Source organism: Micropterus salmoides, unplaced genomic scaffold, assembly GCF_014851395.1.
Source record: "Micropterus salmoides isolate LMB-PRFRI ecotype aquatic unplaced genomic scaffold, ASM1485139v1 Ms_hic_scaffold_20, whole genome shotgun sequence".
NCBI classification, from domain to species: domain Eukaryota; kingdom Metazoa; phylum Chordata; class Actinopteri; order Centrarchiformes; family Centrarchidae; genus Micropterus; species Micropterus salmoides.
In genome coordinates this window covers 25037922-25061233 of record NW_024041151.1, presented here as the reverse complement: position 1 = coordinate 25061233, position 23312 = coordinate 25037922, and the positions used below count along the sequence as shown (strand labels likewise).

Below are 23312 nucleotides of genomic sequence, written 5' to 3'. Positions count from 1 at the left end.
CTGTGTGGAAAATGTTTGTTAGGGAAAATTCTGTGACAATACAACTGTTATACAGAAATGGGGAAAGTAACTCGACATTGAAAGTTTTTAATTTTTAGTTTTGACCCTTGTGTGCTGGTCATTGTGGTCCCTGAAGTTTTTCCCGCAGTATCCACCTTATTATACATACATATACATATATACAGTACATCCATGATATTAATAGAGTTGACCTTTTAAAGTGGTTGCCACAAAGAGAGTCCACAATTTGGGAAGCTATTGTTTAAGCTAAAACTGTTTCATACACTACCTTTCAGTGCTCTCTTAAATGGGTTTTGTTTTTAGTTGGCAAGCTAGCGAGTTGGTGTCACAAGCAAGCCAACTGGCTTCTGGTACTGCCTTCCATTTCAGCAATACTAAAGATAATCTTTTGGTAGAACAAGAGACTGTGAGTCAGTTGGATAATATTCCCCCCAGAAAACTGATATATCAGTTTACTTTGGGTTTTTGCGGAGTATAAACACAACCCTGAATATCCAACTTTCCATTTGATCTCACAGGGGCTCAGGTTGACGACAACATTCCTCGCCGGAACACCCAGCGCATCGTGGCGCCACCGGGTGGAAGGGCCAACATCACCAGCCTGGGTTAGAGCTCTGCCCTCGGGCCGCTGAGGAGGACATGGAGATCTGAGGCCAACAGGAGCTGAGGGGTCGAGAAACCACGTCACGACAACGGGAGCCGAACGCTTCACAGCACCTGAACTGGGCCCTCCGTCAGCCTCGGTTATTCACCTCCTCCTTCGCTGCTTTTCACATACCCACTCTCCTCCTCCCCAAAACCTGATCCTAGAGGACACAGTTAGAAACAAAACAAAAAAAAACAACTAAAAAATGGTCTGCCTCATATGATGACAAAAGAGAAAAAATGAAAACACACCTTATTTGAGCACTTTTGACTGCATTGTTTTGTTTTTTTATACCGTACTTTCTCCCTGCCATGTATCCTTTTGATGTTTTACTGTTTTATTAGAGGGATCGTGAGGCTAAACTGAATTACTACAGTGATGCAGGATGTCCATTGTATTTCTATTCTTTCTTTTCATTTTGGGAGTAGTTTAAATGGAGCAACCAGTATAGCTATCCTCTTTTGTTGCTTTTGTTAAATAGGCCAAACAGTAGGTTGCTTGAAATTGAACAGTCTCACAGTTTATTCAGCCGACAAGAATCTAATACTTCCTTCGAGCTGTCGACTATCTGTAATTTGTATTATGTTGCATTTCAATCGCTTCACTTTCCAGTGCATTGCCATCTGTCACACACTGCTACAATCAATACCCAACTGATTATTCGCCAAGAGGACGGCCTCAAGATTTAAAAAATTGAACAACACAGCAGTGTTTTATTAGGGTTGTAGACTCTCGCAGCACTGGCCCTCATCATGTTTTCCTACCTGTGGCTTTGCTAAGGTACATAAGTAAAAAAACACTTTCCATATTTGGCAGCTGCCTTACAGCTTGTGAGTCCTGTGGAGCAGAAGGAGCTTTGGCAGGTAGTAAATAAAGCTTTATGCTGGTGTCAGGCCATCACTAAGTGGGAGAATCGATGGAAAGATTTAGAGAGGAAAGAGAAAGTTGTATTTCGCTGTCACTTCAAACTCAACCTTTCCTTGCCTTATTGTCTTTTAGAGAACTTTTAGAAGTGCGGGGAAGGCGGCATTCACTACGCAGCTACATATATTCCAGCTTCTTTGCATTCCTGTAAATCATAAAGCTCCAAATTTTTAAGTGACAGCTGGTGAAGCACCCGATAACCGTCCCATCACCAACCAGTGCATTTACATACAGAATGTTTTTCTCCTCCTCCAAAGGTGACTGTTTTATACTCATCAAAATTCCCTCTTTCCTTTCTACTCTTTATGTGCCTGAACCCACAGAAGTTGTACTGATAGTTTGATTTTTCTTGTTTTGTTATTCTTATTGAGGTAAGTGAAGGATGTAAGATAAAAAGATGTAAAATAGACAGGATTAACCGATTCAAAGGTGCCAGATTTTGCGCTTTCGTAGGGCCTATTCTGCTGGTAGAGCCCCTGTAAAGACGAAAAATGCTCGATATCTTGAAATGTTCTAATGTTTTAGAGTTTTTAACTTGTTGTCAAACTGCTTTTTAGTGTCATTCTGTAACTAGGTGCCTAAGGGCTGAGCACTATTGATTTACGCTTGAAAGTAGACATGAGCTAATGTACTTCTGACTAGTGTGCAGTGTTGATGTGTGAGGGATGGGACACGCGCAGCCGGCTCCTGTACAGCACTCCTCGCTGTTGTGACCATCGCTCCAGGCCGTGCTGGACGCTCATATGTTCTTGTTCCTTTTTTTATTTTGCATGATCTGGTTTTCATTAAGCCAAGCAACTGATGTCCCATGTTAGTCCTTATGCCAACGAGGTCTTGGTCGCCAGTCGCCATCTCTCTGCAGCCTCTTTCTTCCCCCCACGGTGCAACAAGCTCACTCAGACAAGGAGGTAGCCAGGGGCCAGTTACATAAATGTAGATTAAAACTAGCCTATGCTTTAGACTAGTCTAAAATTCTTTAGACTAGTATATTAACGCAGGCTTATTTTTGGCCAACAAACTGACTTAAGACCTACTTGTCACTATTGCAACACATGAGAGGTAGCTTTAGTTAGCTAGTGGGCACGTCTGTGTCACAAGTTTGTCATTTGGTGAAGTCATTTGAAGTCTGGGTTAACTAAGTATGCCTTTATGCAACTGGCCCCTGACTCACTCACACACACATACATACATGTATAATGTAGATAGACAAACGTACACCACCTGTGTTTGTGCTTTAAACCCCAGTTTTTCAGATGTCCTCCCCTCTTATCTAACTACAAGTCTATAGAAGGCAAAGTCTGTCAGCGTTATGGATGGTATATGTATTTAAAGAATCCAAAGCAGGGGGAATGTAACAAATGCATGTCTGAAGCATTCATAGATTAGACGAGGCAGGAATGGGAAATGGAAACTCGAACTCCGTGGCAACTTAGGCGTCACACAACAAGGCTTTTGTAAGTCAAGAGGTGGGAATGTAACCGTCTGTCTGACAAATTTTTCGCTCATTCACAGTGGTCTACTGTTGTCTCTTTTCCTTAACTTTTTTTAATCATCGTATTGACACTTACACTTATTTGAGCTTCCCTCTATCTACACTATGCGACCCACCCCAGCTACACCATTACTTTAGGCGGGAGGGTGTGTGGGTGAAGTCCTCAAACAGTAATATGCTTCTTGTATTTTCCATGTCGTTCCTTCCTTTCAGTTTGTCTTTATGTCTTCTCCCCTTTCTTTCGTCCTCCCTCCCTCCCTCCGTCCGTCCCCGGCTCTTTTGTTGTTTCTGGCTGTTGCCGTGGCGACAGGCCCCTCCACTCTCACGGGGTTCTGCTTTTTGTTTGTCATGGTAACGCTTGTCAGATTGGAGGTTGCCATAAGCAACCCGTCCTGACCCGGTGCTATTAGTACAGCTTTACACACACACGCGCACACACGCGCACACACACACACACACACACACACACACACACACACACACACACACACACACACGCAGACACGTTTTTATAATTATTCTGTGACAGTGTTGCTCCATTTCTACATAATCCCGTGCTGAGTTATGTGGAATTCAGAGCTTAAAAAGAATCTATTAGAGTTGAAAGCACACTACAGACTATAGCATTAACACGTACACACACATGCAAACACATTAAACAGAGACTGCTGTGATGCAGCACCCAAGCCTGAAGAATTGACTGCAGTTAACGCTGGCGTCCTCGCCGTGTCCCATGCCTCCTCGATTTACACACACTAAACACACACTTATACTCCTTTTAGTGCTCTGTCAGCTTGGATGCTTTTTCTATGCCATATTATGCTAATGATATATGAGTGATATGTATGTACGCAACGTGCTGCAGACTGAGAGGGAGCTTCCTTCCATTCTGAGGTTGTTGATGCTGTCGAACACCTTCTTGCCCCCCTGATCCTCTCGTCCCCCTCTGTAAGCCTTTCCCCTTTGTGAAAGTGAAACTGTGTGATGGTATTTGTCTCGGTGGCTGTGGGGTTTCTGGGATGCTTGCTCACTATGGAAAGTGTCAGATCCCATGGATGGTGATGTAAAAAAAACAACAAAAAAACCCAACAACAACAAGGACTTCAAAGAATAAAAAAGAAAAGGACAAAAAAGGAATAAAGTCACTGTTTCTTTTGTGTTTGACTTTTATGTTTTGTGTTAGAAGCTGTCTGTACGTCATTAAATATTGACAAAAGGATACAAGCACACAGGCAAAAAACAAAACAAAACATAACATAACAACAAGCTTTTTTAAGATGACTTTCTGTTTGGTTTTGCCTGTAGATGGTACCAAAGTAGCGACAGACACTGTAATTTGACAAAGGTTGTGGTCCCGGAGGTTGCAGTTACACGATATCTGGTATGGACCTTTTAATTATTGAAGGAAATGTAAATTAGTGTGGAGTGTGTAGAATACAGTACATATACAAACAAATCTTTCAACAACAAGCCCTCAATCTGATTCGGTTTTTGCAGTGCGCTTCACTGAAAACGCCACCGCAGCTCAACTGTGTAAGTATTTTACTTCATGGTTGAAAGCCTACTGCAAATCCACGAAAGCCTGAACATGTAGCATGTTTATAGCAGATAGGTCTTTGCAAAACTAACCTCATGAACATTGCTTACAGTGCATAGGCTTAAGGCCTTAGTATGCCTCAGTCGAACTTTGTTGTAGTGTAGTATGTAATGCATGTTCAATCACATGTAAGAGTTTTCACCCAATGTTTTCACACAATGAATTATACAGTAAAAATGCCAGTAACATGCTGTGTATAGTGTTCAGAGAGGGGTTTTCAGACACTTTTAGACAATAAAACAAGCACTTCTTCTAAAGCATACCTGAGGCCTTTATTTTTGCACTGAACTGAATGACGGTTCAGACAACTTTCTGCAGAACTGATGACCGTGAGAAGCAGTCCTGTGAAAGGTAATAACATCGCTTAGATAAGGGGAAAAAATAAACGACCTACATAGTTCAGTAACAATGAATGAATGACTGAATGAACGCTAAATTGCGTAAGTGTGGATGTGTTTCATTTTTCGTCTGTTAGCCCCGTGATAGACCGAGCCATGGAGACTGGATAACCAGGTCACAAAACACCGGCCATTTTAATGAACACACTTCAGCAGGGTGGTAACATCCCATGAACCTCTTTATTACTGCAGCCTGCATGCAGCAAATCACTACCAGGAGGATACAGGATTAAATGTTTCCACACTAGGTGGCAGTGCTGTCATCTTGTTCACCACTCCTCGTTTGCTCCACCACTGTCTTCTGGGATTTCCCCCTTTTCAGCTTTTAAATAATAATAATAAAAAAATCAGTATTATATAAAATACAATTTCATAATGTCCATGCACAAATGAGTAAGTGTTAACCAACTATCAGCCTGTCAGGCCTGTTCACGAGAGCAGTGAAGTGAAAATCCGCCATTTCCTGCGTTGTAATGACTGTAACGAATAACTATTTTCCACATAAAAGCGTTCTTTGACTTCAGACACACTTTCATGTGCCCTCCTCAGAGAAACATGAAAAAAATTGTGATAAAATATACACCAACTGAATGAACTGGTTGAGATTTAAATGAGTGTGATTTGTATTTTCTCCATTGGCAAAGGCCAAACTAACTTAACTGTAACTTCACCCATTTTTCATCAGAAGAGCTCAACCATATTTCTCATCCATGAAGTGATTAAATAAACTGCCCATTATGTTTATCGGGTGTATTCTCTGCCCACCCTTAGACTTTCACAAAAAGTGGGTTTACAGCAATTTAATGTGTTTTTTTGTTTCACAGAAGCTTCAGTAAATCATCCTTCAGGTGTACACTAATACCATACAGAGCCCTCTAGTGGTCCCTTCATGTAAAGTCAGGGATCTTTATTGTGTGGTGATGGTGGGCTGGTCAGCCATGATCTCAGCACATATTTAGGTGAGAGGTGGGGATACTCTATGCTTACTAAGACAGAACAGGTCTGTCACAGCCAACCACTCAAAACAATTTAAAGTCTGTAATTTACCTGGGCTAAATGTCTTTGGAACTGTGGGAGGAAACCGGAGCACCAGGAGGGAACCCACACAGGCCCGGGGAGAACATGTCACAGTTGTTTCTCACACTCTTAGATCTAAAAGAGATGAAACAGAGGGCATGGCAACGGTCCCTCACCACAGTGTCTCCTACGTATTACATTCATTCGCATATGTAGCAATTACTGAGGAAACATAATTACGTGTAAAAAGTAAGTTATGGTTAAGCTAGGCTACTTGGTTCCCTGGGTTAAGGTCATGGAAGGTCCATGCTATGCCTAGCAGTCTCATTTCTGAGGAGGCTGAGGCCAGGAAAATGATGAGAATGTTTTATGTGTCGCCAGTGCTATCCTGTTTACAGTTGTATGCTGGGGCAGCAGGTTGAGGATAGCAGATGCCAAGAGATCCGCTAGGCCAGTGACGTTGTTAGGGTGGAGCTGGACTCTCTATTGATGGTGTCAGAGAGGAGGATGCTGTCCAAGTCTCCCACCTACTCCATGATGTGCTGGTCAAACACAGGAGCACTTTCAGTGCATGACTCATCCCCCCAAAATGCACAGCAGAGTGCAATTTCTAAGGATTTGTAATACATTTCACCTCAACACTATCTGCACTTATTATTATTACTACTTTTCATCACGCTCTTATTGATATTCATTTTTTAGATTATATACTTCACAATGTCCCACGACCCTGTACACAGGATAAGCGGTTGACGATGGATGGATGGATACTTCACAATGTTCTACTTATCAACTTTTATTATTCCTTCCTTTATACCTTGATGTGCAATGTGAGCTACTGTGACACAAGAATATCCTGTAATCCTAGTATTTCCGATTCTGATTCTGATCCTGATGGAAAGATTGTGGTTAAAGTGACAGTCCACCCAAAATCTATAGTTTAAGTAGCTTGATCATTCGCTAAGATGATCATCTTATATTTGTGGTTCAGATTCCAATAGTGACACACACATTTCAAACCGATCAAGCAGCCTAATTCATCTCCTTATCCATTCTTATGCCAAAAATGTTCCAAAGACTTGTGTTTTTGCTAAATGCACTCCTGTTCCTGCTGGCTGAATGGGGGAAGTCTTAGATTAAATTGTCTCCTATGCTATACCAAAACTAGTTTTGTCAGGACAATAAATAAATTAATAAACAAACTGAGAAGTCAGTTACTGCTGATTGACTTTGTATGACACAGTGGATTAAACAAACATTGTTGAATTTTTGACATTCTAATATTAAGTAAATTAATAAATACTACATACTAAATAATTCAATCCATGCCTCCCACATTGGCCTTTACACTTAAGTTAACCTTAAAATTTGAGACTTGATTTTATGAGGAGTGAAAAGGTCTGCACAAAGTGCTAATTATTTTCACACAATGTTGACATGAACTTTATACACAAACCTCCCAGACTGTTAGCGTAGTGTTTCTTTAAGTGGAACACTTAAGCTGTCATGATTCTGTGTGAACTATAAGACAAGATGGGACCACTGATCGGACAAGTGCACAACTGACCTTTTAAAGCCCAGTCTGCCCTTTAGAAGTGAGTCCCAACATGGCTTGTGCTTGTTTGCTGCCTGAAGACAAAATATGGCTACAATACAGACCACAGCATAATCTTTTCCTCCATAAGCTTTTATGATAGGACCGTCACTTTGATTCTGAAGAAAGTCACTCAGCTCAGTTACTGTGAAATAATGTTGTTTAAAATTTGACATCTGCAAAATTTGAGACAAAATAAAAATATTATATGCCCAGGCACTATGTGAATTAATGAATTGTAAAAGGTGTCTTGATGAAGTCAGGAGCAAGTTGAATGAACCAGGAAAGAGAACTCAATGTGCCAGATGGCAGCTGACTGTAATTAAAACAAATGTTCAGTGACATGAGTATTAAATGCATCTTACATGGTATTACCTCCTTTCCTAGGCTTTAAGTCCATCCTAATTAATTTTCATTCATGGCTGTCAACATTCAAATCAGTTATTTCAAGTCCATGCACACACACAATCAGCTTTAATAATTCCAAATGCCAGCACTAATAAGGTGTTAGGAAGAGGCCAGTTATCTGAATCAATTATACAGTGAATTTGTGTAATCATTCAAATATTTTTTTGGTTGTTATTTGGGTTACTTTTGTGTGCTTTGATTTGTTCAGACGTAAAACATAAATGGCAGAAAGCTTAATTTGAGCTACTGCAATAAACAGAGTGTGTTTCGTAACAGAAAACTTGTTGGTATTCCGGTCCGGTTTGGTTCTGGCGCTGAACCTGCAGATGCAGTGTCTGCTTCACTATCAATGGAACAACTGCAGGATTTGTTCTTCTTTAAGAGCTTCAAGGACTTGCACACCCAAGGTTGAAGTTTGGAGGAGCTGTGTAGCCTACCAACAACAATAATAAAGATACATTTTGAGACTGCACACCTGTGTAGGTGTTCATTTTTGAATAATGTCAGTAATGTTCACAAATTAGCCCATCCATGATACCTTACGTGAATTATGGACGTAACTTAGTTCCTCTCGCTGAACCTTTTCTTAAGAACTTCTTTGTTCTAAATGACGTGGGAACACAGCCTCTCACTCCTTAAATAAGATAAGTGGATCATATCTGCCTTTATAGTTGTATTTAGTAGCTAAAGTAGCAATATATTTACGTTAGCATGTTATCCTTATTGATTCTGAACTGGAAAAGGTCTGAGGCTTATCAGTACTTTGGGCGTGTCTTGTTAAGGAGTTCGGACACAACCTTCTCTACATAAAAGCAAACATCAAGCGAAGTCAGTTCTTTTTGATTTGTCTGTGTTTTATATGTAATGGAAACTGTAACAGTGATTGATTGATTGAACATCCTTTTTTGTGTTTGGGTAAATGTTCAACATAATGTACTGTAGCTACAGTTAGCTTTAGCTTGATTGGGCAGTCAGGACGTGCACAACATGTCCCTGAACTTTTTGTAATTTTTGCTAACACTAAGCTAACCTATTTTGTTACTAATATCTGGGAACACTAAACTGTCCTCCCAGCATTAGTAGAAAGTTGAGGTACAATCACATTATCCTGTTTAAGGTGTGACAGGTTGCGTTCGTACACTATTTCATGGTTCAGTGAAAGCAATAACTGCAGGTCGCACACATAATAATGATTGCTAACATGTTAGCAAAGACTTTGCACACTCAGCAGACATGAAGCAACATTAGCATCAGTTGGGTCTGTGTCCACCTCGAGCTTAAGTCCAGTATTCACTCTCCGTTTATTTCTGTTTTTGACTCCACTAACTTCTGGAAAAAAAATATGGCTTCCCAGCTGCTAAATTTTCAACTTTCTTTGCCAGCTAGTTACTAACTTTGTCTGTCTGTTTGGTGCTCGGCAGGTGTACAGAGGGAATATCAGACAGCAGACTAAACCATAAGGTATGCTGTAAAACTAAAACTAAAAGCTGCGTAGTTTGTGATAATTATCTTTGGGTTAATTTTGCATCTCCTTTGACCTCCAGTTGTTTGAGTTATTAAATATTATTGATAAATGATATAAATGAAATATCCATATTTCCTACAGTTGTTAAAGATGGGAGGACATTACATTGCATATGGTCCAACAAATGAAACTGCTGAGTTTATTCATTGTTCTCATATAAAAATTTCAGTGCATCTTTTGTCCAATCCATCCAACTGACTAAATATTTAAATCTGCTCTTTAGGAAGACATTTTAAAATACCATTTGACCTTTGCCCAAAACTTTACAAGCACCTGGAACAAATAATACAAGAACCTCAAAATAAAACAAACATGTCCAATTTCATTTCCGCTGGCAGACAGGAATTCGTCACCTCTTAACATATCATTTAAACATTCAATGAGACAGAAAATAATTCAGGTAAACAACACAGTGGGCAATTTTCGTCAACTTTAACAGAAACACTAATGCCAGGAGTTGCATTTGCAAGTAGGTGACTCCATTTAGCACATTTGCAAAAAAATCAGTTCAAACACCTGCGTTACGATTGTTATACCAGAGACCATTTTACACATGAGAGCGTTTCATTAAGTACTTAAGCAGTGGATGCATTTGGTGTAGTTACAAAACTTTTCCATGGCTTTCCCACTTACTTGTATTAGCTATCAATGCAATGAGAGTGCCAATAAAATGCCAGATTTATGCTCGGATCCCAAACTAAAGAGAGGAGAAGACTCTCAGAAGAAACAAACCATATTTTCTTCATAGAAATAACTAGGTCTGTCTTTGACGTCCTGATGCAGATAACGTTGTTGTCATCTGCTTTACTTGCTGCTCAAAAGCGTTATTAATCATGATCGCCATTTGTAATGAAACATCACTTTGCTATGTCAATTGATTTGGTTGCACGTTAGTCTATCCAGTAATGGGAGCCAGGATCCATTTATCACAGCAGTCTTTGCCTTCATATGGCAGCTGCTGCAACACGGTTTGAATCCTGTGTTGCTTTTTGAATATGAGAGCTGCATGTTTAATAGGTTTCAGATGCATTTATTTCCATAAATAATATCGGAACTGATGGAGGCAGACACAACGCTGCTCGACTACTTGTCACGCACACATGCACACCCCAACTCTGTCTGAATGCATAAAACTTCTCAAACACATACCGTATATGGATGGACACAAATTCACTTGAGCATGGATGTGCACACAGGCAAAAAGCAAGCAGTGGTTTGATGATTCTTCCTCTCCTAGTGTTCCCCTAGCACTGATATTGTGTTATGACTCATTAGTTTTCAAGGTTACTGTTTTTCTTTTCTCTTTGGAAGCCAAAAGAAGGCAGCATCTGCTGTGTAAAGCTGTGAGTTTTAGCAAAACAGGATGGCTTGTGTATGTTGATCTGACATTCAGACTTTCAGAGATATATACGTCTAAGCATGAAATGTCATTGTGTGTGTCATTGTGTAAATATATATACATTTACTTTCAGTCATTCCTCCTTAATGAAAAATCAACACGTCTCCTGCTACTTGTTGCCTAATGCACTGTAACATTGAGTTCTTGGCTGCATAATCTCAGAAAACGAGAGCTGCATGTTTATTAGTTATCCAAGACAGTTTAACGGCTACAATGATGTTGAGTGTTGGAGCTTACAGTGTTAACAAGAGACATTATCCTCCTGAACGGTCCCATAATACCGCTGTTTAAGTAAAAAAATCCCATGCAGCAATACAGGTTCAAGGAAACTCTTATTATTATTCCCTAACCTTAAGTAACTGTAAAATGACAAATTACTTGTCTTCTAGAAATTCTTTCAACATCCTGCATTTCTCAGATAAGCATTCCCAGGTATTCATCACAGTTATGATGGCTGTAGGGTTGGAAAATTCTTTTAATCCAAAGGAAAAACAACTCCGTTTGCAACAGGAGGAAGTGAAGGATTTATAGCTAAGACGAAACGTGTGACAGCTTCTTCAAACAGATAAGACACCCAAAACATGTTTTTTTCTAAAAAGGTTTTAAGCAATGTTCATTACATGTTTTTTAATAAAGCACTCATGCATTACACTGATTTGTGTGATATGGTGGGCTTTGTTTTCATTTCATTTCATTCATAAAATATAATGCAATTCAATACATTCACCCTGCAAGAAAAACTTTTTAAAGCCTTCAATTTTTGTTGTGTCTGGTCAGAGAGATTTGAATTTCTTGAGAGTCTCCAATGTTGATGGAGGACATACTTGTGTGTTGGCATATGTTATGATAATCTTACCCTTTTGTTAGCTTACAGTAATATATTTTTGTAGCTTCCATGCAGTAGTGATTTAGTTTATTCAAAGTTTATTTCCTTTTCATGATGTCACAGTTTTTATTTTATTTTGTCCACCTCTGTACATCACAAATGTGGTCATACTGGGATTCTGTGAACTGAATACCAACAGCCCCACCGTAACGTCCTCCCATCATGAACAAGTAGAAATTAATTCCCAGCCTTGGATACTAAAAGAAGCCCCATTAACGGCAGGAAGACAAACGACTAGCTTATTGATGGTTTAGAGACAACATACAGAGGCAAGTTACAGAAGAACAAAGACATCGGACAGGCCCTGCTTAAAGTGCACATGCATCAGCTTCAAACAACAGTGAATGCATTGGGAAAACAGCTCTGCAGACCTAGCAGAAAACCAGTAACAACAAATAGTCCTTCACCAAGGCCGAGAGAAAAACATCGGACACCTCTTGTTTTATTTAACACCGCAAGCTTTGATGTCAAATACTAAAAGTTGATTCAACACATTTGATACAGCTTCAGCAAAACCAAAAACTGAACATGAAAAGCTTCACAGGGGTAGAATCAAACGCTTTTGTTTGTGACTTTAGTGTTGTTTTTATGTCACACCCAAATGTCAACTGGTATTTCTCCTTCCCCAACTAACTTTCTTTTGTCTCTGTGACAGATTTTTCTAAATCAAAGCCTGTGAGTGTCAAGTCCCTTTAAAACAGAGGTCCCACACGTAATACACACACTCTTACAGCAGCGTCCTCCTTCTCAGAGCTGCTGGTGAATGCTAATTTAGTTTACCAGCTTTTCCTTAAGGGCTTCTGTGCAATCTGCAGAAATAGCACTAATGTTTAAAGAAATTATGTCTCGGGAGTTCTTTTCACGTCATTTCAATAAGATCATATTATCTCTTTTATTCCTTGCCAAGGACTGATGGTTATCTCTACTAACCCAGTGTCCATACAAAAAGCATTTTTTAAACAAAGAAGTTTGTATTTTTCTTGTTGTGCATTCATACTTCTGAGTCTTCTATTTTCTGGCCACTGAGCAGCTCCTCTGGACCGTTTTGACATGTAGTGCTCTGTGCTCAGTCAGTACTGGCTGCTGAGTGCAGACAAAATGTTATTCATTCACTTTCCCAAATCATATTTTATTTAACACTCCGGACATTTACACCGGCATAAAGCCTTTAGGCAATAAAGTCACCTTCTTCCTACTCTGGAGGCAAGTCATCGTTTGGCTTCTGATGCCTCTGAGGAGTTTAAATATACATGTAAAAGTTGTACATACGTTTTCCCCAGAGGCAAAACTGAAACATTCCTACATTGCCTCAACATGCCAATCAAACAGCCTCTCCTGTAACCCCAAGAGAAAGACATAAAACTTTAGGTGATCCGTGACTGGAGGGGTTCTGTGGCACCGGCGTTTGACTTGCTGAGAAACACCATGCTTTTAGCAGACCCTTACTCTGGATTTGTGCACTTTGAGCCTGATCTGGACAACCGGAAGATGACGAGGACGCTGACAGAGCCCTGCAGCAGCACCACGACGAAGCAGTGACACAGTCTTGGGATGAGAGATCAGACGTAGTAGACGTGGGGCCTGGACTGGAAGAATGAGGGGTGATGTGTCCTTGTGATTTAGCCGGAGCCCCAGTTCTCAGGCAGCGACCACGGAGCACATTGTGGAAGGCTTTCTTGAACTCCTGGCTGAAGCATGGGTAGATAATGGGGTTAATGCAGCTGTTGAGATAACCCAGCCAGAAGGTTATCTTAAAGATGGTTTCAGAAGGCTTACAGGATGGGAAGATGGACCCTAGGGAACACATACAAACAGACACAAATCAAAATATGAATGGAAACAGACACTAACTAAATTAATGATTACTTGTCATACAAAGATGTAATTGTCTTTTTTTCTGTTCATTTTACGCCACTATTAGAGTGTAATGCTCAAATAAAAGCCAGTATTAAAAAAAAGGCCAGCCCCAAGTACAGGCTGGGGGGGGGGGGGCTATAATGTGTGTACCGTGATATACATTTTCATTGTTTTCATTTGATAAATTAAAACAATATATTCATGCTTTCATTTCAAGTTATTGTCAGATGTCACTGCAGATGTACAGTGTGTGTGTGTGTTAATGTCCCAGCCAAAAACGGTATAATACAGTATCATCTTATTTCATTATGTGCCAAATTTTAACTTTAGAAAATGTGCAGGATTGGTACACAGGAATCCAGAGGGGGGAAAAAACTGCTTCTCCACCTCATGGTTCTGAATGCAAGGATTATTACTGTTACAAATGAGGATTAAAGCCCCGAAAATAAAACCCAAGACATAATAAACTACAATTATCCTTTCTGAATGATAACATTTGGTGCTTTACAAATGGCCACTTAATGCATTTTTTGAGATATACAGTAGAAGACCGAAAACTGCCTCCTTGGTGGAGACGGTAAAAGCAGTTAAATTCCAGTTTGCCATTTTTCTAAAAGCAATGCTTCACGGCAGCAATATATATGGTGCCACTGATGAGCAGCAGTTACTACATATGTTGAGCTTGGTAAGCATACTGTACTGTGCAGCAGCCAAAGGCGGCCACCAAGTGCTTTGGCACAAAACAGTTTTTCCATCTGAAGTGCTTGGGAAAAGTACAAAATAAAAAAATCAGTGATTGTTCAAATCCTTGAGAGCCTCAGAGCTTGAATGAGCGCTGCGCTGTGAGCTGTGAAGGTCTGTCTCAATTGAAATGCATAACTATTCTCTGATGACTGGCTGCCTTGGGAGGCTGCAGGGTGACTGCGGATACCTCCTAGCATTACAGCCCATTAAGCCTCATGCTTGTTATCTATAATAGCTTTCATAGGAGGGAGCAATAGTTTGGTTCATTCCATTTCATCTCACAGCAGAAGCCCATTCTACTCCAATGTGGTGTTTTATTTGGTCTATTTGGTTGCTTGTAATTGAATTTCTTGATGTCCCTTCTGAGAAACTCGAACAGTAGAGTTGAGCGAGGAAGGTCTTGCCTGTCGTGTTCATAGAGCAAAACATATCATCAAGCAACATTATACAAATGATTCAGGCCTCAACTGCTTTTACGTTATAATAGATGTTGCTGTAGTGCTAAACTACAGGAGGGTTGCTATTAGATCTGCATGCTTAGGACATACAGCGGCACAACTCTATAGATGGAAATTTTAGTCTGTTGGCCCATCTGTCAGTCAGTCAGATAGTCAGTTGGTCAACTACCATACTGAATTTGGTGACCCCTTGAGTTTTCCTCTAGCGCCACCATTAGACTGACATATGTGGTTTTTAGTGAAATGTCTTGATAACTTTTAGGTGATTAGGCCATGAAATTTGGTACAGATAGCTCCAGAGGATGAATCCTAATTACTTTAGTGATCCCTTTACTTTTCCTATAGCACCACCGGCAGTTAAAGTTTTCTATTATTGAGTCAAACATCTCCTGGATCTATCTACTAGATGGACTGGCAAAAAGAATTGCACAGACATACATGGTTCCTAGAATCCTACTGACTTTGATCACTTGACTTTTCCTCTAGCTCAACCAAGAGGCTGACATTTGTGTTTCTGAGTGATGTCTCTACAACTATTAAATGGATTGTTATGAAATTTGGTACAACATTCATGTTCCCCACAGAATTAGCTGTAATAACTTTGGTTATCATTTCACTTTTCACCTATTGCTTTCATAGGGTCAAAATTTTTCTGACACTTTGGTTTATGACCAAGTAACTGCTAGCTAATGACATTTCCATCAGCGTCGGCTGCTCTTTGTGTTTAATGCTAATTAGCAAATGTTAGCATGCTAAACTGAGATGAATTAACATTAACTAGGAAACACTAGCATGTTAGCATTGTCACTGTGAGCATGTTAGCACGCTGATGTTAGCATTTAGCTAAGTACCCCACTGTGCCTAAGTCCATCCTGACATAGCCACTAGCATGGCTGTGGACAGTTAGTGTTGTTTAAGCGAATACAATTGAGGTGTTTTCAAACATAATTTTAAGTTATGTTATGTAAGTTTGATTAGACATACCCAGGATATCTTTTCGTTATCTGGCTTCACTAACCCTAACCATCACGATCGGGATAAGAGTTCACACGAAGCTGGTAATCAACTCGATAAGTCAACACAGGGTCTCCCAGTCCAGCCATGAGGCCTTCACTTAAAAGAGGCAGTGTTAGCAGCAGATGACCAATTGCAAACAAGTTCGTTGGCGGCAGCAGAGTGTCAAAACGTAGAGCTATAATAAAGAACTAATATTAGACAAATAGATGTAGTAGTAAATAATAAAATAGGTGGTTGTTCCAAATCACTTTTAACAACTTCTCGTCACTTCAAAAATCAGATTAATTATTTAACACACTCAAAAGTGTTTTTCTAAATTAACTTCATAAAGCAACAAAACAAAAATCCATTCATGCCATTAAAGATGCTCACATAGCAAAAGTTGAGGTGGTACCAGTCTCTTTAATGTAAGATAGCTACTAACTTAAAATAAACACATTCATATTAAACTTATTTCAATATCCCTACAAAATTATTTGCTCGTAATATTCAGCCTCACAGTAGAAAAATGAAGCCTATTTATTTATATATATATTATTTATATTTTTAGCTGTCTGAAACTGACTTGGTAACAAATTTTAAATATAAAACACATTTCAAAGCAGTTCTTAAATCTTATATCTTATATCATAAAGTAAAACAAGTACAAGGCCTTAGTGCTTCAATTAGTCTCTGTAGGATTATATTGCTATTCCAAAGTTAAAGCAGCCTATAAAACAGTCTGGGATCTCCTACAGATGGTGATGTCCTTTTTTCAAGAGAACTGATTGGTCAGTGGTCGGAGTTTTTAGAGCTGATCTCTTATTTCAACCGTAACCTGCTATAGAGCATGTTAGCCGTTAAGTTACCATGGCGATCTACACCGGTAAGAAGTGAACCACCACCTTGGTACTGAAAACCCAGGGTTAACCATGAAGTTACCTCGCTAAGCTCAAATCCTGCTTCATAGTACAGGCTCCTGTTTCTCCCCTGTGTTTACCAATATTACAATTGTAAAGTAGGGCTATATGTAAAGATTATAGTCTGTAAAATGTCAGGAAATAGCCTAGTAAAAAAACAACAAACACAATCACAGAGCACCAGGGGTCTCTAAATTGTTTGTTTTGTCTAAGCAAAACCCCCAAATACACAATGACATACAATGTGCAAAGCATAAAATCGTCACATCAGAGGCCTTGAGCCAAACAAATATTAGATTAATATGCCTTTTTTACAGGAACACATTGACTTGCCATAAAAGGAAAAGCACAGACTGTGTTACTAATAATATTACTGATGGCTCAGTTCCATTCAAGTGTCCCAGTAAGCCATGACAGTGTGACAATGAGCCAGCATGTTCAATACCAAGACCCTGGAACTGAAGCAGCTTTATTCAGCCATCATTTTTTTAATCATTTACACCTGAGCTTTTCCCACTGTGACATGTCAAAATGTCTTCTGTGAATAAAGGGCCGATGGCAAAATTTTTCAGCACAAATGTAGACATATTTTTAACAGAACATCAGAAAAATTATGACAAAACCATAAAGATTTACCTTGACCTTGTAAATGTTATTGATAATATTATTTGAGAGAACATTCTGCAATTGAGGTCTGCTACCTATTTCTGGTGCTTTCAACACAAAAGAAAAGTCCTCTAAGTGAGATGGATGAAATCATGACTGCTACTAAGCTTGCACATAAACAGATCCATGTCCATGACAACTGAGCCAGCTCCATCTGCTGCAGCTGAATGCGCCGGGTAAAAGCTAGCAAATGGACCATGAGTCGGTATTGTTTTGTCAGACTGTATAACTTAGATTTTGTTACTGTGCTGTGTTAATCCCTGTATTTAAAGACCTGTTTATCAATTTAAGACAGACAAGAGCTTCTAGTTTTTGGTAGAGTGACCCTTTTGTTTACATTTGGATTACACATTGAGCCTTTAATATTGCTTGTTATGAATGCACACTGGCAAATAAAAGAGAAAAAAGATAACACTGTTTGTCCAGATGATGTGTTTCATCCACGTCTCCTCCATCCTGCATAATATACGGTTTCCTCCTTCAATAAGATTACAGTTTGTGTCACCGAATACACGTGTCAGCGATAATCTCACCATCTGTGACCTTGGAGGTAACTGCTGACAAACTATTACCCTTAAATACACACTGACAATCACTTATCTCAGTCAAACTATAAGAGTTATTTCAGAAGCAATTAAGATTTTAGATTAGGCTTCACAATGGTTGGCTTCTGTCCTCTCTTACATCTATGATAACATCACCTTCTTGACAAAATGTCGGTATAATTTCTTAAAGATAATGTTGGTGGACATTTACTTTTTCTTGAGCTCCTGATATTGTTAATAGAAGCTCATATCTACAGTGATGTTCAGAGTATGGTCTAGACCTGCTCTTTTATGAAAAGCGCTGTGAGATAACTATTGTTGTGATTTGGCGCTATATAAATAAAATTGAATTGAATTGAATGTTTGACTGCAACAGCAGAATAATCCTTAATTAGCTCATTTCGATGCAGTTTTACTTAGGCTAAATTTTTAATCAACATTTTATATATTCTTCAGAATAAAGCAGGGCTCTATAAGAAAAAGCATCAAAGAAATAATTAATGCTCTCATTATGACATCAATTAATTTCTGAATCATTGAAATCCCTTTTTAGATTCAGAGAATACATTATTTCGTCATAAATTGTACAGCGGATAAATTTTAAGGTTCTCTTTTTGTCATGTTCCCTCAAGTTCTGCCACATTATATGCCTCTCACCTAATGCAAGAACCACTTGAAACATATTTGAATTTTTTAGAAGAACTTGCTACAATTTTTTTTGTCTTATTTTGAATTTTATATTAAGCACGCACACAATTTTGTGGTCCAGACCTGCAGTAGGATGTGCAATTAGTCTACTGTAATCACAACTCAAGTTCTTCACTTATGGATTGTCTAATTTATTACTCTGAAGCAATTTTGAGTCCTATGTAAATCACACTTCATAATTATGTTGACATTATCCTGTTTGACGCTGCAATTTGAATTATAATATGATTCTTAATGTATTGCTAGAATTTACCCTACAGGGGATTAATAAAGAAATATCTTATATTACATAGCCCAATGATATAATTTATTCATATCATTCATTTAAATTGGCTATTGATGCTGCTGTATACTACTACAAAATCAATTTGAACATCTCAAACTGCAAAAAGACTTACATGATGCACTATTTGAAGGTTAAATTGTCTCTGTATATAATAAGTTCAGCTGGAAGTGTAATATTTTGGATGCAGTAGGCCCTTAGGAGAGAGTGACAGCATGCTGATATATTGGCAGACAGATGAATGGTTGTTGTCGCGGTTTAGATTACCACGGGCTGTGCTTCAGCAAATGTGAAACTTGTTTAAGATGCAACTCTGCAGACAGGAACGCCAATCCAAGCCGATTCTCCCTTAATTCCACTTCTGACCCTATGAAAAATTATAGTCTTCCCTTTATAGCAGGTCATTTACACTGTTATCTGAGGTTGGGAACGTTTGCTAAATCTGAAATGGCACATATTTAGGAGCCCGCAGTGAAAAAAAAAAAGTAAGAGGAAGTTAAGACAAGAACAAGAACATGTTCTAGAATAAGGCCAATGTCTCATTATCATTTAAAAGTCATTGTAAACGCATGTTTTTCTGAAAGATTAATCTGTGGTAACCTGTTTTTTTCCCCAGAAGTCTCTTCTGTCCATTAAAAAATCATTAAAGTTGCTGCACTATATAAAACATAATTTCCAGCTACACAAAGATGGCTGGAAGTGAAATGACTCCTGATCAATTTGTATGAGGCATCAACAAAATGAAGATGTTTTATTATTAGGTACATTTATCGTTATTTATGTTAGTTCTATCAAGCTAAACTGCTAGAGGTCAACAAAAACAAGATTTTCAACTGGTTTTAAACTCTTCAATCAAAGTATCATATTTATTTCTTGTGTATAAATACATAAAATAATTGAATAATTACACTTTTTAAATTTTGTTTCCTATAAAACAGTTAGTTTGTGCTTATTGTAACCCTCTTTAATTTCATTAAAGCTGCTATAGGCTAATCACATTTTTATAATAACAAAGTATCAAATGACAGTGTGTGTGTGACACTGTGAAAGTTGTTGCTTGTAGTGATGGACCTTCGGAATCTGCAGCTCCTGGCTTTAAGCAGCTTTATAGTGGGTTTCAGCTCATTCTCACTCTCACAGCTCTCATAGTGTTGCTTTCAGCCACAGCAGGCAGCTGTTTTCAGCTAAAAAGCTCCAAAACCTGCTGCACACGACCTGCTCAGCACCAATCTGCAGACTTGCACAGCTAGCGATTAGCTGGCGAACATGGTGTAGCATTTAGCAAATACAGAGCAAGATATTTCATTCAGTGAGAAAAGCTGAGTGGAAAAGCTGACTTACATTCAGCTGATGCCAGAAACAAACTCCAGATGAATGATAATAATGCTCTGAGACTACTGTAAGTGTAAATAATAATAAAATAATAATAAATAACTGTTGCTTATCAAAAGTGTCAATGCCAGGTGCATTCGAGATGACAGCGGATGACTTTTGCTGACTTGATAGTGAAACGTGAGCTGCAGGCGACTACAGGGGAAGGGTATGAAAACAGCAAGTCGGACACATTCTACCTGTGTGAGGTTACATACTGTGAGCTTTGAACAATGGCAAAAGGTGGTTTCAACTTTGTGCCGCTGTTGAAAATCAACTGCGGTCGCCGGACCCAGCGACTGCAGCCGCCTTGCTCCTGCAAGGTTTTAATGTCACGTGACATGGTAAACTTTGGACACAATTTCTAACCAGCATGCCTTATGTGGAGTCCGGCGTGCATCGCGTTAAGTCAGTGCTGTGTTGCGCCACATGAAGTCAAATGCACCTAATGTTTGGTTCACAACTCGTTTCCGCGGTCCCCAAATGAGGAAAAACTAGTCATTGCAGGTATAAGAACAGAGTTGCAATCCAGGAAACAGGTTAAAAATCTTTTTTATTGTTCTGCATACTTTTTATTCAGATGGGCAGGGGAGTCTTTGAGGATTCTGGTAATACATTCAAAACAGCAGTAAGTGGTTTTAAATGACCTTTTTGGTTTTTGAAAAATCTTTCAGAGAAACAGACCTTTAGCTTTGTGACTTGAATGTAATAATGATATATGAAAAAGCACAAATTGGGTCAAGTTAAAAGCAGATGAAGTTGGGAGGTACCTACCGATGGGTAAAACCAGGAAAAAAGGGAGCCAGCACAGAATGAAGCACCCGACAACAATGCCAAGAGTCTTGGCTGCCTTTTCTTCTCTTGAGAACTTCAGCAGCCTCGGCAGGGAAAAAGTGGTGCGTTTATGCCTCACGGTCCCCTCCTCATCCTCCTGCTTCCCTGTCTGAGCAGCATTCCCTCTGTGTATCCTCAGCATCACCCCCTCTGTTTCAACCCCATCTCCCTTACTGCCCCTTGTCTCTCTCTTTGCCACAGTATACACACGGCAGTACATGGCCAGGATGACGGCCAGAGGTATATAGAAAGATCCTAGTGCTGAGAACACAGCATAGCCGGGCTCCTCAGTTATTCTGCACACTGTCTCATCTTCTGGGTCGGGCTCCTTCCAGCCAAACAGTGGGCCCACAGATATAGCCGCCGAGAGCCCCCAAAGAGCAGCCACTGCGGTCAGGCCTCGTCGCCCCGTAGCAATGGCAGGGTAGCGCAGAGGGTAGCTGACAGCCAGGTAGCGGTCGACAGAGATCACACACAGGCTGAGGATGGAGGCGGTGCAGCAGAGGACATCCAGGGCGGCCCAGACATTGCAGAAGGACCGACCAAACACCCATCTGCCCAGAGCCTCCGAGGTGGCGGAGAAGGGCAGGACGGCGGAGCTGAGCAGCAGGTCGGCTGCTGCCAGGTTGGCGATGAAGTAGTGTGTCACAGAGCGCCAGTGGTGATGGAACAACACTGACAGGATGACCAGGACGTTGCCAAGAACCCCGAACACTACAAACACCACCAGCACCATCCCCAAAATCACAGCCTTGGCTACATCCACTTCTGGGTGAGCAGAGGAGCTGCAGTTGGGACAGCGATCTGCAGAGAAAAGACTTGTGTTCTCAGAAGGAACCATTGTTATCTGTTGGATGTATTAAGTTCATGGCACATCTGTTCCTCAATTACTACAGCTTCAACCCTCTGCCTTTTTTCCCTCCTCCGAATGCAGAATATTAAAGCTTTTCCTGCTGCATAAACTGCTCTTCCAGTTAATTTATAGATGCAGCGTCTCTTTCCAGCGCGCCACTGATCATGTGGCCTTGGCAAGGGTTCCTTGGCAGAATGCCATATTTAGTAAGAGAAACACTGCCACAGTTGGTCATATTTAGTCCAGAGTAGCTTAATAGAAATGACAAATATTCATGTTTTAAGTGGCAGTCATCGATGGATTTGGAATGTCATGTTCAGCCATGCTGAAAGGCTTTGTTGCAGCAAACCTGTTAAAACAACAAAAGAGATATATTTGACAGCACATTCAGAATCCAAGGCTTTTAAAAAAAACCTAAAACAGGCTCGTTACTTCTTAATTACTGTTCTTTCTTTGGCAGCAATGGAACAAATCAAACATAAAAAAAATCACCCATAAAATAGAACACATTAAAGGTAAATTGCTAAAAAAAATTCATCACACAGCACCCAGTCATGATTAAAGGGGTAAAAATATCACTACATAGTCTCTTTTCAGAGCACACAGTATATCTGTTTGCGAATTATTCAGCCTTCATTACAGATGCATTAGAGAAAACAGGGGTTATGCTTGAGTGAACTAAGTGCCATTCACAATTTCCTTTTCATCCAAAAAACATTACAGCCTACTTATCTTTTTGCCTCTGCAAGCAAACAAGTGACAACCATAAAATATCCCATTGTGAATATCTGATTTTTGATTAACCTTTATTTAACCAGGCAGATCGATTAAAGGAAACTTGACTGTGAGGAGATTATAGAGCTTGTGAGCAGTACGGGTGGGGGTTTAATAGAAAGGGAAAAAAGAAACAAGATATAATCAAAAACAAAAGGGGTAAAGACAAGGACACCACAGCGCCAATAATAAGCCTTAGGGCAAAAAGAAAATCATCTGTGACATGAGAAAACCAGCCAGCCATGCAGTGAGTAAAGATTAATGAAAGCATAGATTTTTTTCCTTTAAGAACAGACGTTCAGCTGGAGCATGTGGTGGCTTCCTTGAAGTTCTTGTGTCTGCAAGCCGTGCTCTAACTCAACCGCCGGGTGACAGGCCAGGAATTGAACCTTGAGG

The 23312-nt window shown here is 39.7% G+C and overlaps 2 protein-coding genes across 3 annotated transcripts in view; one reads left to right on the top strand and one right to left on the bottom strand.

Moving 5' to 3' along the window:
• Positions 1-4240, top strand: part of LOC119914490 (dihydropyrimidinase-related protein 2) — a 30738-nt gene extending 26498 nt beyond the window's left edge. For both annotated transcript variants that reach the window (XM_038733810.1, XM_038733811.1), the window contains exon 14: positions 540-4240. In XM_038733810.1, coding sequence (XP_038589738.1) covers positions 540-631 — 92 coding nt within the window. In that variant the 3' untranslated portion in view covers positions 632-4240. The remainder of the gene's footprint in view (positions 1-539) is intronic.
• Positions 4241-10958: 6718 nt separating this feature from the next.
• LOC119913994 (alpha-1A adrenergic receptor-like) lies at positions 10959-22486 on the bottom strand. The gene is made up of 2 exons (XM_038732965.1): positions 21230-22486; positions 10959-13701 (listed from the first exon to the last, which is right to left on the bottom strand). The coding sequence occupies exons 1-2, from the start codon at positions 22128-22130 to the stop codon at positions 13229-13231; spliced, it is 1374 nt and encodes a 457-aa protein (XP_038588893.1). The 5' UTR covers positions 22131-22486; the 3' UTR covers positions 10959-13228.
• Positions 22487-23312: the final 826 nt, after the last annotated feature.

Bases quoted from the DNA above. Each gene is read 5' to 3' on its own strand.
- LOC119913994 (XM_038732965.1), bottom strand. From the start codon at position 22,130: ATGGTTCCTTCTGAGAACACAAGTCTTTTCTCTGCAGATCGCTGTCCC. The intron at 13,702-21,229 runs GTAGGTACCTCC...TGTGTTCCCTAG, and splicing joins TTTCCTGGTTTTACCCATCG to GGTCCATCTTCCCATCCTGT.